The 15,455-nt window shown below is 46.2% G+C and overlaps 1 protein-coding gene across 3 annotated transcripts in view; it reads right to left on the reverse strand.

Annotated features, from left to right (window-relative positions):
- Positions 1 to 15,455, reverse strand: part of SYT17 (synaptotagmin 17) — a 31,861-nt gene that overhangs the window by 2,401 nt on the left and 14,005 nt on the right. For all 3 annotated transcript variants that reach the window (XM_072349073.1, XM_072349071.1, XM_072349070.1), the window contains 2 exons: positions 9,588 to 9,708; positions 8,637 to 8,792 (listed from right to left, as the gene is read on the reverse strand). In XM_072349073.1, coding sequence (XP_072205174.1) covers positions 8,637 to 8,792; positions 9,588 to 9,708 — 277 coding nt within the window. The remainder of the gene's footprint in view (positions 1 to 8,636; positions 8,793 to 9,587; positions 9,709 to 15,455) is intronic.

Genomic DNA, 15,455 nt, shown 5'->3' on the forward strand with positions numbered 1-15,455 from the left:
TGTGGCCACCCAGGTTGTCCCCATCAGTTCCCAGAGGTGAAGCCACCAGCACCTGGAGGCACATCTCCAACAGGTGCTGTTGTCCTGAGGGCAGCTCTATGCTGCCTGGGGAGCTGCCTCTGAGGCTGCAGTAAGGAGCTGTAAGCCACCCATCCCCACCAGTACACAGCCTGCCAGTGTTATTTATGGGTTCTCCCATAAGGGAAGAGATCACAAATGTGGCTAGCAATAGCTATGCCAAACGGCCTGCTACAATTTATCACTCTAGCAAAAACAAGCATGATAAAATCACATAAAAGCCCCCTCAAATCAAATGCTTCCTACTTTTTAAAATATAGCTGTTTCTTCCCCGCTTTTTTGTTTTCCTTTTCTTTATTTCATGCACAGAAGAGGATGAAGCTTAATCCTGAGCGACAAAACCATTTCAAGCCAGGAAGTCCTAAATGCCACCAATTACTCACAGCTTAAATTAGCAGAGGCAAAGTATCCCAGGCACACGATTCTTCTGACACAGTCCACAGCAGGATTGTAAATAGAAGGTGCATTAAATGCAGGGGCCATTTGTTTTAGCATTGACTCAAGCATTTTGAATTCTTATAAGGTAAAGCACCTTGCTGGAGGTGTTACTGCTAAATAGAAAAGGCTTTGTCATCCTAATGGAGCTGTCTGAAGCCACAGGACTCATCCCTCATCCCTTCTGGAGAACCTGACCTCTATTCTCATCCTGTCAAGTAATTAGTATGCTGATTCCTTCAGGGTATTAATGTGCTAATTACACAAGCATTGTTGCTTCTCTCATTAACTAATTTCGATAGCACAGAGGTAGACTTACAGCTGAAGAACAGGGTGGAGGTTTCCCAAGGCTGAGCACTTGCTCACAACGCTCCCACAGACCATAAGTGACAGCACCACATCCAGCCCAGCTGGGTGAACCTGCAGCCTCCCCAGACACCAGCACCCCACACTGCAGACCTCATGATGCCAACTGGGGCTCACAAGGTGCTCAGGTCTGATCCAAACAATGGAAAGCACACAAGATAGAAGGAGCAACTCCACATACGCTCACTTACACCTTCAGTCTCTGCAGGAGGAAGGCCCTGGCTCTCCATTCCTGCCCCAGGCCACATTAGCTGGCCCTCAGCACCCCTCCAGAACCCAAGGGTGAGCTCCAAAGAGATCACAGATTAAACACACTCCCACCAGCTCTGCAGGGCTGCTCAGAAGCAGAAAATAGGTAATTATCAGCTGGGTCTGTCGGGCTGACCCGCTCTGGTTACAGGCAGTAGGCGCTGCTTTCCTGTTAACAAAGTGATTTTCCTGACTGAACCTACACACCTGATCTCATCGTCTCTCTTTCCACCATTGCAGCAATTTACACAATAGCAACATTCATTTCCAGGCCAACTTGGAGCAAAAAGCAATTAAGGAAGCAGAGGTCAAACCAATTCCTTTTGCAGCTGCTCTTTACTGAGAGATGCATTTACAAACTGAAAGGCTTTAAAAAAAAAAAAAAAAAGAAAAGAATCTCTTTCTAGTAGAAATGCTGAAATATAAAAGAAAATTGAGTTCACTAGTGTCCATTGAAAGGGCTGAATGCTTGAGGACAAGCAATGCAATGCAAATAAAGCATTTCTGTGCTATCCTCTTATCATCACGTTGATCCCAACTGATCCAGGAGCCTGCCTGCATGGTGTCAGCCAATCATGGATCCAGCCCAAAAGCTAATTTACACCATTTTCTTAAGCCAATTCCTTAAGCTTCCTTAAGGAAGTGCCTTGCTCAGCCATGACCATGCACATCTGCATCTTCTGAATGCCCCACACCAGATGTGCCCAAGATTTTCTGAGCCTTTGCTGCCTCCTGCAGGCACTGGGCCCTACAGCCCCATGGCCTCTGCTCCAAAAAAGGAGAAATGCCATCTCCTTTGGGCTAGATATCAAGCAAAACACCTTCACCTGGTTTATATCAGTATGCCATCAGCTTGTTTACAGCACAGCAACCCCCATAACCTAACTGTCCCCGGAGTTTTGGGGTGTTTAATGCAATTTGTTTGCATACTGAATATTTTAAAAGGCCTTAAATAATTGAGCATTGCTTTGATGGATCACCTGCACTCCTGACACTCAGCTATGGACAGCCCCAACTGCCAGTGGTGCTTCAGCCTCTGGTCTAGAACACTGGCTACCTGCGTCAACTCTCAGCCTTGAAAGTCATTACAAATATCTCACACATTATACTTTTTAATTGCTGTTGCCACAGCCTGTAAAAGCTTAATCTCTCATATCAATGCACCAGGCTAGACTCTGAAAAAATACCCACATGTATATGGTCTTACTGAAAGAGCTTTGGAACACCGAACACTTCTAACCCTGCGTCCAAACCATGACTGCATCCATGGAAGCACTGGTGCTGTCAGTCACCATTATGCTGCAAGCTCTGCAAGCCTTGGGCAGCTGCTGTGCTGCTCCTGCAGCCACACTGCACAGTAGCATCCTCAGGATACAATCAGACTGCAAGGAAAAGGAAAAATTGCAAAGACTTGACCAAAATTGCATGTGGACAACTGGGCAGCAGCACCTTACTCAAAAAACAGGTCTGGTGAGATAGTGATCTCCTAACAAAGGAACCCCAACTCTATTAGCAACAAGCCTTTAACTCCCATGGGTCCACTGCCTCCAGTCTCAGGGCTCAGCTTGCTCCCAGGCAGTACTGTACTTCAGTACAGCACAATGGGCACACAACCCAGTGCAGCAGGCAAGCAGCATTTCCTTCCCCAGCCTGTACAGGTAGAAAAATCAGTGTCCAGCCTTTTCCATGCTGTGTCCACCATCTAAAACAGGTCTGAAACTACTTCTAAACTGTTTGACATCAATATTAAAGAGCTACTTAGTGCAGAGTGGGTGTTGTTAGCAGACATTCTAACTATGCTTATTGTGAAGGCCATGGGGTGGACCAAATTTTACCCTTTGCTCCCTGAGTGCGGCCAGTAATATTCAGCAGAAAGAAAAAAGCAAGGGCGGACACACAGTGGTTTTGCACTTACCAGTTTAATCTCCACAAGCTGATTTGCATGGAAAACTCACTTTCCTGCACCTCCTCTATCAGGCTGCCCACAACACCCAGCTGCAGAAGGAATCTGAACCGTGAGAGTGGCCAAACCCAGCAGCTGGGAGGCAGCTCCACGTCCTGCACCTCTGTTGTGGGCATCTCATCCCCTGGCAGCTCAGCACCCAGAGCAGCCAGTGCCACACAGACTGTTCCTCATTTGATATACAGAAAGATTACAGCCCAGTGAGATGCTGCTGCAATTTCTTTTACCATTGCATGAGCAAAACAAGATAAAAAGAGTGAGGTCGAGAGAGGCGTGACACTGTTTAAATTAATGGGCTGCAACATCAGCAAGTGCTGTGGGTCAGCTCTGAGAGAGGCTCTGCTCTTTTCTTCAGAAGACTGCTAAAAAAAAATTCCAGAGAACTCCAGAAACCATCATTTTCTGCCATGCCTGCAGTGATGCACAGACTGAAGCCACTGACTTCTTATTAACAAAGTCAGACAGGATGAAGAGTCTTCATTTTGCCTCACTTGCAAGCAACAGATTGGCTCAGAAGCACAAGCATCCTGGTGCTCTCATCGTTATTAATCCCATCTTCCTCATTAAAGTGTCCAGCCTGGAGCAAAAAGGCAGCAGTAGCCCTGAGCAGCCCAAATCCCACAGTGCAGGCAGGCAGGAGGGGGTTCAGACCCCCCATTGTCTCAGCAGAGGGAACCAGCTCCTTCTCCCTGCAGCAGTTTGCCCACAGCCTTATTCCAAAGTCCAAAAGCAGTTCCCATCCCAGTGCAGGACCTCTCCCCCAGGGAAGGCCCCAGGTGACTATTTTTATAGCCAATCTTCCATTTCCAGGGCTGGTTTGGGGTCCCTTTGCCCCAGGAGCAGAGGTGTCCCCGCTGACCTGCTGGGTCACACTATATGGAGCAGAGCAGCAGCACCAGTCTGTTATCCTTAAAGCCAGGCACAGACCATATGGTGTACACTGCATAAATACATAAAGTATTTTGTAACGCCAGAAACAAAGGCCAATTTCTGATCTAAATTAAACAGGTCTAAATCCTGAGAAAATCCTCTGCTGACATCAATGTTTTTTGCTTTTCTTCCTTTGACTAAGATAGGATTACACAGGTTTAAGCGCAGATTGGATTCCTCTTCTGACCTGCAGTATCTGTATATTCCTGATATATGAAACTATATATAGACATCACATTGCTTCAGAAGCACAGGTCTAACAGGAACAATCTTCTAGCAGCAAATTGCCTATTTATCTAAGAGATATTACATTGCCCAGAACAGCATAAAAAAAAAACACCAAAAAAAACTGAAAAAAACAGAAAAACAATAGAAACCTCTTTTTCCTGTATGCCAGCATGGAGGAGGCAAAAAGTTTCACTTGCCTCATATCAGGGGAAACAACTTTTTTCCCCATAGATGTGTGCAAAAGACAAAATGCCTGAATTTTTGTGAGAAATAAAAGCAAGAGGAGAAACAAGACATGAACATCTGAAGCAGCAAGTCAAAAATTAGACACGTAATGACCCCAAACAGATTGTGTTTCCCACCCCCTGCAAATGGGCACCTGAAGATGATGAAAGCATGACCTTCAGATGCCAGCATACACAGCCAGGCAAATCAAAATTCACACGTATTTCTGGAGTAGCCAGGGGCCAAATCTATTATTTAAGTTCAACCTGTTCCAATTATCTGAACATTTGGAAACCAGCCTACTAATTAAAAGAAAAATAACAATGAAAAGCCTTGACGTGTCCGCATGCCATTCTTGGGGCTCCTAAAAATCTTTTGCTTTTGGCAAAAACCAAAGGCATCACCTCATGTCCAACATCCGCACCACCACCAGCCTGACCACCACTCATCCAGACTGAATCCCAGATAACTTTATTTCGTGTTTATATTACTTTGGGTAAATGTGACTTTGAGATCTGTAAGAAATGAATACAGAATCACTGAGGTTGGAAAAAGACCACAGAGATCATCTAGTGCAACCATCACCCACCCCCACCTTGCCCACTGACCACATCCCTCTCAGTGCCACATCTCCACATTTCCTGAACAGCTCATGGATGGTGACCCCACCACCCCCAGGCAGCCTATTACAATACCCTCATTGCTCCTTCTGAGAAGAAATTTTTCCAATATCCAGTCTGAAACACACTCCTGCAAGCAGTATTTCTTCACAAAAGAAAGCATTTCAGTCAAAGCAAACTGAACACCAGCATCACTACATCCCAACAAAGATTTTTCTTCCTCAAAAAATTCAAACTTCGTTAAACAGTTCTCACATTTTCCCAAGGGCTGAGGGAAAGGGAAAACAAGATAACGAGGAATGTGGTATACTGCTGTTGAACAGCAATCTGTTATTTTAATCAAGCACTCCCCTATTAACTGGAAGTTAATTAGAGCTGCAGGATAAAGCATCAGCACAATCTCAAGGCTGAAGACACAAACCATAGCAGTGCTTACTGCAGGGAACACTCATGGTGTTGTCACAGCCCTGTGGTGCATGGCAGCCCTCGAAACCACAGCTGTAGGTGTTCAGCATCCCACCATTCAACTCCACTTCCTTAGGAACTAAAAAAAAATAAAGCAAAACCAACATGTTCCTACATTATCGTTAAAGCACACTGAAAAGCAAAGAGACTCTCATAAAATCCTACAAATGGTTCAGAAGAGAGAGTGCCTGCAAGCTGTAAGTGATCAGAAGACAGAGTCACCAAGACGCCATTTGCCTCACAGCTTCAGCAGCTTTTATTGGGCCATCTGGGCTTTACTGCACCACAAACAGCATTGCCCAATTGTTATTAACAATGCTATAACCATTATCAAAGCATCATGGCTCGTGGATGTCAGGTGTCATCATGCCTCTTGCTGTCTGAAGGTTAGGCTGGGACTCTGGGGCTCAGTCCCAAACCTCCCAGGGAACAGCACACACCCACAGGCCAGCACTCAGCCAGCCCAAGTACGGAGCTGCTGCTGCACCAAGGTCCTCAGCAGTGTGCCCAGGGGTGACCTCAGGCTATTGCCTGAAGGCAGCATTTGAAAACCACTATCCACAGGACCAAGAATAATGAATGCCTTTGCTCAGAGGTATGTGTGCTCAGGAGAATGTGCTGTCCTTTCAAACCTGTCCTGCTAGGGGCAGCCCTCAAGCTGCCCACACCCAAGAAAGAGATGGCCCCAGGGCTGGTCAAGCTGCAAAAAGCTGCAAGTGGATAAAAGCGCCACAAAGAAACATATCACTGTTTGCACAGGTGCTCATTACCAAGATAAGGTGTCTGATGGAGTAAATTACAATCAAACATCTCCACAAGTTGTTGCGTAACTAATTGATGCTTGTTACAAGGCCTGACTGTTTTCCTGGTGAGGAGCTGTGTACAGATGGTGCTCTGGTGAAGACAGCCTCCCCCCAGCTCATCTCAACTCCTTGTGGACACAGAGTGGGAACCCTGAGGCAGCGATATCCCCAGAAGGCACCTGAGAAGAAGACACAAGTGCCCTGCACCAACATGGAAGGAAAGAGAAGCACTTTGGGTTGTGAACACCAATAACCTCCAGAATGCAGACCCAATATGCCCAGGGAGACACAAGCATGCTGGGGATGGGTTGATGGTTAGATGATCTTAGCGGTCTTTTCCAACCTTAATCATTCTGATTGTAAGGAGAACGGTCTAAGAAAGGGTCCAAAACACCCCAAATCTTGCCTCATTGCTCGGCTGCCTCCACACTCCCCACCTGCACACACGGGCTTCCCATCCCCAGCACAGCTATGCCCCAATGTGGGCTCAGTCCAGGGGTGGTTCTCTGCTGCTCCACGAGGAATGCAGTGCAGAGGAAAGCCTACAGAGCTGTCAGGTTGCAGGGCTGCTACACACTGTTGTTGGGAAAGCCACAGGAGAAACAGGCACAAATCTCCATTAGCACGCACCGATAGACTATCTGGCTTTTCAAGACAAAAAAAAACACCATGGAAAAAATAATAACTGTACTTTGTCTGATAGTGCATCACTCTGCAGTGTAGCTACACATAGGAAGGCAGGAGCTGATAGAGACTGGCACAGCTCCACCGCCTTCAAATGAAGCCAAGCCAATGTAAAGACAGCTGCACACTGGGTCCAAAATGTGAAGCCACAAAGAGGGCTCCTTTAAATTATTGAAGATATACTCATTTCCTGGCTTCCATGACTGGTTTTGCAGCTCTCTACCCACTTAGAGCAGCATCAACCACCCTTCAAGCACAATTATTTTCCTTCCCAATTGGACTTTGACTCAACAGCAAATTTAATTAACTGACCTAAAGGACTAGAGCCATGGAAAGAAAACAATAAAATTAAAAATCAGCTCCAGAAAACAAACAATAGAAAAAAACCACCACAGCAAAAACAAGGCAAACAAACAGAAACCTGGAGCAAAAACAGGCATTCCAGGATTACCTACTGCAACTTCCAAAGCAAGCGTTACCAGCCAAGCACCAAGTAAGAGAAACACCACTGAAACCTGACTGCGTGATGCGCTGATTATGAATCACACAACTAACTTCCAACTCACTTACTTTAAAATACATCTATTTGCACACACACATGCAGAGGGGAAAAAAAAAGGAATTAAAAATCCAACCATTTGTCAATGCCAACTGCCTCAGCTCCAGTGAGGAGCAGAACACCCCACTCACCCTCCCTATCACACAGTGCTGCTACTGTGCCCATTTTTTCCTCCTATAACAAGATGAAAACAAAGAAAAGAGTATTTCACATCTGTCATGTGAGCACCTGACAGAAGCTTCCAAGAACAGACTCATCATCGCACATGAAAGGTGCATTAAGGACGACGTGCCTGCAAAGATGTGATTAATTATAGGCTTTTGGCTGAGGAAATACTTGAACGTGAAGGGCAGGATTTAAATTACTGATCAGCATTGCTTTTGCTGTGACACGTTTGGAAACAAGCAAATGGGTGGGAATTAGGCTCCCGGTACAAGCTGTGACACCTGCATCTGCCATGTAAGAAATTTAAGTCAATGTATTCTTCTTCCAGATACAGATCCATTTCACTTATTGGAAAGGTAATAAAAGTAAATGAAAAAGTAAAATGAAAATGAAAAGTAATGGGCAGGAATCTGCCAAAAAATAAAGTTAGAAGCATGGGAACTCAAGAATGGCTGCGGGTGACTGCATAATCTGGCAGGCAAACTACGTCAGGTACCAAAAGTACCTTTGCCAGTGGTTGGGTTTAGGATCATTCCATGTTCATCTCTTATTCTTCTGATTTTTGGCTTTATGTCATATTGACTATCACCAAGACTGTAATTAATGCACAAAACCATTCCCAATGGCACCAATTAAGCACAGAACAGACAAGGTGAATCCCCAGCAGCTTCAGCCTCAAGCTGCGGAGGGCTCAGAAGAGCACAGTGTGCTTACTGAGCTTGCCCAGAACTCCAGCAATGGCCGCCCCTTTTGGAGCAGCTACCAGGACCAGCACTGCCCTGTGTGGGCTCACTGCGTGCCTGCAAACGCTGCTTTGCTCACCTCAGAGGTGAGCAAGGCCACACCGACAACAGCAGCACATTTACCTGTGAACACCAAGCTGGCATTTTCCAGTTCTTCTTGGGGAACCTTGAAGCTGAAGGATTCATTGTAGAAGGGATCTATCGTCCCCCGCATGCAGGAGGTTTTCTTGGTTTTTGTTAACTTCAATCCATGAACAAGCTGAATTTTCACAAAAGGATCTAACAAAAATATAATAAACACAGGCTGTACGTTACTGGAGTAGTGAGATGATGTCCTGGTTCAGGAAGGTTGAGCACAGCTGGGCACAGGGACACGGGGCTGGATCATGCTGGAGAGCAGCACTGGGGAAGGACTGGAGCCTGCAGCACCACGCAGCAGGGAGGCAGGAGTTGGGCAGCTGCCTTAGTAACGCTCCTGCTGAAACCACACGGAGCACAATTAATGACAACCTCGACTCAAGCCAGATGCTCTGCTCTTCCTGAAAAATGCCAGCATTCTGACAGCAGCAGCACTGGGGCAGGGAGTATGGCCTGGTGCACCAAGCGAATACTGGTCTGCATGCTCAGAAACAGCAGGGAGACGCTGAAAACCTAACGTTGTCCACAAAGCAGCAAATAAATAAATAAAACCTAAATAAAACCACCACAATATTAACGCTCACATGGTGCTCGGCATCTGCGAAGTATAAAGACAACCTTAAACAGGCTGCCCGACAACATGGAATGTGGAGGTAATTGGGGCTTCTGGCTCCTCACCTCACTCTAGTTCAGAGATTTTGAACTTTAGTGTCACAAAGGCATTCATAGCCTCAATTTTAGCTCAGGGTAAGTGTTCCGGCTACTTTGGTTACTGTTGGCTACATATATTAAATGAATATCCAGTGCCTTGTATTGAAAGGAACTGAGCATCCAAATCCCCCTGGATCCTGCACAAATTGCAGCCTTGCTGCCAGTCTGTTTTAGAAGCACATAAAAGCTGTGCATGAGTAATGTGAGAAATACCCTGCCCTTTACCTGAACCTTGGCTCATGTCTGTCTGAAGAAGCTGTTTTGCTCTAATGATGTCCACGTTCAGCCTTCCTGCGCTGGGCAGGTAGTTTAGTGACAACAGCAGCTCCCCCAGCTCAACTTCATTCTATGGGGAAAAGGGAATGTGGAAATTCAGAACACAGCTTGGAGGGGAAGGAAAGAGCAGGGAGAGAAATTAAATAAATCCCATTTGCCTAAGTGCCTGAAAAACAAATTTTAGTCACACTCTAAGCTGCAACCAAGAACCATCTGGTGGTACCTCGTGCTGAGCAGAAACAAGAAAGAATACTATCCCCAGATGAAGCTCTGTTCTTTAACCTCTGATCGTTCAAGCAGCTTTTCAGTAGTCGTTGCAAAGAGGACCTATAAGGAGGAAGGAATACAAGGTCAGTAGTTTCTCCCCCCCATTCATTTTGAGTGATTCCATGCGGTTCTCATCTCATCAGCCTCACCTCCTGATTAACACACACAACGTGGACTCCACCTGAGATGTCCTGTCCCCTCCCCAGCTCCAGTGACCACCACCACCCCCCTGGGTGCTTCAGGCACAACTCAGGGAGGAGGTGGTCAGCATGTCCCTGGGTCTTGTGGGAAGAGACAGAGCTGTATTCCGGTATCCAGCTCTACCCACCCCAGCAGGACACAGAGCTGAGTGCCTGGCTTAGCCCAGCCCTTGCTTTTTGTCAGGCTGTATCACAGGAACATCGCTGTTCAGCCATTATTTACCTTCCTTCCACTTCACTTAATGATGCTTATTATGAATTACTGTTCCTAAGACAAAGAGCTGGAGAGCTGACATCACTGCTCCTCAGACATGGCAGCACAGAATAACCTCTCCCCCTTAGCCCAATCTGGCTCAGAGCCACCATTACTCTCAGACACAAACTATTATCAGTGAAACAAGGCTTCACTGAACTGAGCTGCAGAGCCCACACGAGGGCTGGCCACCAGCTCCTCTCCTTCCCTGCTGAAGCCCCAGGCCAGCTCTGCATTCCATGGTGCAGGGCAGGTCCAAACTGAGCTGAGCTCTGACCACCACCGCCCATTCTCAGAAGAAAAAGGAGCTGCTGTGGTATTGCTTTCATAACAAAAGGCTTAAATATCTTTAACAATACCCCAAATATTACATTACAGAAATCAGAGACTAAGTGACTGGGTAGACAACATAGAGAAAAAGCTGCGATATACAGCCACAGCCGGCCCAGCTTCACCAGCAGACAGCTCAGCATGGGAGCTTCCCATCCCACACTGACCAATGTGAGCACACCACAGTCTGCACCTCTGGCTCCTCACCCGCCAAGCCCAGTGCTGCATCTGACACCACGTAATCACGTTAAAAGTTCTCCCGCAGGCACTCAGCCTCCTCTGCTCCTGCTGACTGCTCCTGGCAAAGGCAGCGGGATGTGCTCAGCATGCAGGAGCAGGTGGCAGGCTGAGGGAGCCCTGTGCCTCTGATGCAATACCATACAATTCTTTGTTGTTTGTTTCTTTTTTTCCCTCTTTATATGGAAAATACACCAAGAGTCTGCCTGTTCCTACAATATACCTTCCCCTGCACCCTTGGCTACCCCAGAGCCACACCAGCAGTGTCAGCCCCAAGCTGACCCATCCTGATGGCACCTTCCCTACAGCCTCTCTCCACACAAGGAAAAGCACCTGATTTCTTATCCCTACCTCTTTTCGTCACAGCATCTCCCACATCATGTTATGCAGCACGATGAGATCACAGACACATATTAACCACATGTATTTTCTGCTGTTGCTGCAATATTGTTGCTTTTCCTGGATGGCATGTCCCCTCCATCAGCCTTTGTGCACATTACAGCACTCTTCAGTATACAATATTTGCAGTTATTTCCATCAGCAAACCATTCCCTAATACATACATTGTGCTCAGAACTCTTCCAAGGCCAAGTTATACCCAGATAAGTTTTCATAGCCAACTGTCACACAGAGGATGTAGGACAGCATCACGCTCAACGTGATTCAAATGCCCAGCTCTATCATCTTCCTTTTGATATTTCCCCAATCCACTCACATTTATCACTGAGAACAACCATCCCAAGCATGGTACCAGATCTTGCCAGGAGCCCTCAGACAGCAAACACCACCCCACTGCCATCACCCAACATCACCTCTCCCCTTCCCTCCTGCCTGGCAAATCACAAGGGCTAATCTCAGTGTTCACACCTGGCCTGTAAAAATCTATCACCAGCACAGTAAGGAAGCATTACACCACCCACGCTACACAAACACGATCCACCTGCACTATCCCTCAACCTCAGCTCTTTTTTATTTTTTTCTTTTTAAATAACACACCGACATTTTTAATGCATCCAGCCTTGTTTTCCACTTGCATTCACCGCTGTGCTGGGTTCCATGCAGACTTTAATTCCTAGAAATTCAGGTACATTCAGACAGCACAAATTAAGGAGCTAATTAACGATGCTATTACCAGCTGAGATGAGACAGCTAAACAGTTTAGGCTGTAAATATTAGATTCCTGGTGCAGATGGAGGCGGGCTACAGATCACCTCAAGCTAAGAGTGCTGGACATCCAAAATTTGAGGTAACTCCTTCTGGATCCGCACACTGGAGGCACAGCTGACCTCACTGAGCTGCACCAGGAGCCTATGTAATACAAGCACGTTGCTGCCAGTCAGTGCTGAGCCTCACAGGGAAAGGGAAAGCTATATCCCTGATTTTCAGCAGGACCCAACATAACAAGGATACTGGCAGCTCTCAAGGAACCCTTCTGACTACATGAGATACAAAATGTTGTACTTTGTGTGATCCACTGGACTCCAAAGACAGCAACTAGTGTTAAAGAGTCTCTGATCAGGCTTAATTTCCCAAATCCCAGCAGAGCTTCTAGCTCTCACTACCTTCCAAGCACATCCAGACTTTTTACTAATGAAGTTAGGGGAGGTAAGGTACAACACAGCCTGCAAAGACCGTGCAGGGCGGCTGTGCCCAAAAAACAAAGCAGCCCCAAAAAACAAAGCAGCCCCAAAAAACAAAGCAGAACAACAGAAGCATTTCCAGCACTAACAAAAGGTGCTTTCACAAGGAAACCCAGCTCCCCAAATAGTCCACGGTATGAATGACTCAGACCTTTAAAAGCACTTAACCTGAGCAGTGAAGTGCCTCTGGTCCCATAAACGTATTATTTCTAGTTTAGCTGTGAGAATCTAGGAAATGCATCTCAATCCCTGCCACTGTGGCCAAAGGGCACAGGGTGGTCAGCCAGCATCCACAGCTGGGAGCAGCCACAGGTTCCTCCCCAGCAGGCTGGCCAGAGCCCATCACACCACATTTAGTAGTTTTCCCTTGCTCTTGGCCCACTTGTCATTTGCAGCCATCATTAACCAATAGGCAAGGAACTAACTGGGTGCTCCAAATAAATAAATAAATAAAATAAAATAAAAACTGGGTACACATTATACCAATTTGGGCTTTTGTTTTGCTGGCCATCATGCTGTTTGTAGACATCTCCATCAATAAAAGCCATGTCAAGGCATGTTTTCATGGGAGGATTCAAGGCACAGAAGCACAGCTTTTGGTCTGTTGCGCGGTGAAGCCTTCCCAAATCACACACTCACACACTGGCTGAGCAAAGGGGGACACGAGCTTAACAGCACAAGAGCTGTCATCAGCACATGGTACACGGCAGGGAGAAGCAGCATCTGAACCTTCCCTTTCCTCCCTCTTTCCATCAGAAACCTGAAATGCTGTCGGTTTTGCCTTGGATGTGCTGTTCACAGAACACAATGTTCAGAGCTGCCCCTCAGGCAGCACCTCTCCAAGGCCTCGGTTGAGCTCCTATTAGCATGCTGACGATGGGCTGATTTGTGCAAGATCCCAGATGACCTGGGAAAGCAATTTCCTGTTTGATTAGGTGCCTAAGTGACATCGAGCCTGGGATGTCTGAGACACTCCTGAAGCTGAATTTACATTTCACTCCTGGCTGCTCTTCTCACTGCCAGCCCTGGTCTGGCCTCTCATCCAGAACCTTCTGCCCTTAATGCTTGGGTTGAACCAAACACACAAAGGACAGTTTTATTTTTTCTGTCCACTTTGAAACACAAGAAGGCTATCCCAAGGGAAGAAGAGGTTTATAATTAATGTCTTGCACATCTTTTTTGATTAGGGCAATTCCTTACTGATAACCCACCCCAGCTGCTCATATTGCATTGTTAAAACACAAGCAAAACTGCAGCTAAAAACACTCCCCAGTTCCCAATGGGTACCAGAGCACATGACATCAGCACAGACATCTATGCAACACTCCTAATGAAATTTCAGATTGATTTTCCTCCTCCGGGTTATCTGTGATGATACCTCCAGGCACATTAGGAAACTGATGGCTTAGAACAGTTTGCTCTACAGGGCCTCTCTACAGCATCCTGTGTCACACAACAATCATTCCTGGAAGGCTGAGCTACTAAGGATCAGAAATATATATATAATAATACATATATTTTTGTATATACATACTTCAGGAACTGAAATACATGTATTTCATTCATCAGCACTGATTTGGCAACATCTCCCTTTAATTAGGCAGCTATGCTTGAAAAGATAGGGAAAAAAACCTTGACAATATTCACTTCCATATTTAATTCCTGCAGCGCCATACCACCAACATGAACTCTATTCCACGCTGTTGTGCACAAGGTTGAACCAACTGCTGTGTCAAGGCCCTCCAAGCAAAGTTGCTAGACACTTTTTCATCTGTCCCATGACTGCAAGAGAGATGTGCACCAGCACACTGCTGCATAACTCCCTGCACTACCCAATGCCAAACATAACAGGTTCCCCAAATATGCTACAGTCTCAGGATTGTAATGGCAAACCCAAGAATGGCAGTGGTAAGAGCAAACTTAGTGCATGTTCACCTGGAGGTCCCCCAGCAGAATGCCAGAGCCACCCAGGATTCAAGGCAAGGCAGAGGAAATGCTCAGAAGTGACTCATTTCTTGCATTTCAGATCTCATTCTCACTTTTCCTTCCCAACCAAGGCATGGTAAGAACAACAGCGTGATGCTTGCTGGAGGCTTGTCTCTGAGGTAGGAATCAAACATTGTAGAGTCCTGCCACAGGAGAGCTATTTGTGAAGCATGGGGAAAGATGACAGCGCCTTAGAAGACTGTCACTCTAGTGCTCTCATAGTATGAAGTTAAAAAGGCAAGTCCAATACTTACTGCTTCTATGACAGAAGTGGCTACATTGGAGAGGAGGATGAATTTTTATGTTATTTTCCCCCAACTACAACCACGCAAGTTTTTTTCTTTAGCAGAATGGTCTCCAAGCTCTCATTACTGCTGGTCTAAAACATTTATTCCTGCCTACTCAAATCTGCCAAAAGAGAAATGAATCATATGTCAATAAAAGTTAGGGTCCTGAACATGTGTTTCAGAATTAATCTTAACAGGGAAAAGTGTGAAGCTGAGCACAGCCACGGCAAGGGATGCCAACTTCATTCATGGTAATTAAGTGAAGCCACACTCATTTAAGAGGATATTTAAGGAGCACAGAGTGTTCCCATTGGACTGGGCTCAAAAGTTCCTCTGTGAACAGCTCTCCTAGAAGAAAAAGCCATACAGAACTACCACAGATAGAGAATTTGGCAGTAACTGCATTGGCATTTCCTGCAAGGGGTCAGGCCTGCTTATTTGCTGGCCCTGATCACATATGGGATAGCAGCTCCCTTGTCCCTCCCTTCTGGACTCAATCCCACCAAATGCTTAGCACACAATCCAAACTGAAAATATGCTTATGCACAGGCATGGTCTCACACCCAGTGCTTAGCATTAGTGATCTCAGTGCACTGATTTCTTGAGAGGACAGCACG

This window comes from Excalfactoria chinensis, chromosome 14 (genome assembly GCF_039878825.1).
Source record: "Excalfactoria chinensis isolate bCotChi1 chromosome 14, bCotChi1.hap2, whole genome shotgun sequence".
Classification (NCBI taxonomy): Eukaryota; Metazoa; Chordata; class Aves; order Galliformes; family Phasianidae; genus Excalfactoria; species Excalfactoria chinensis.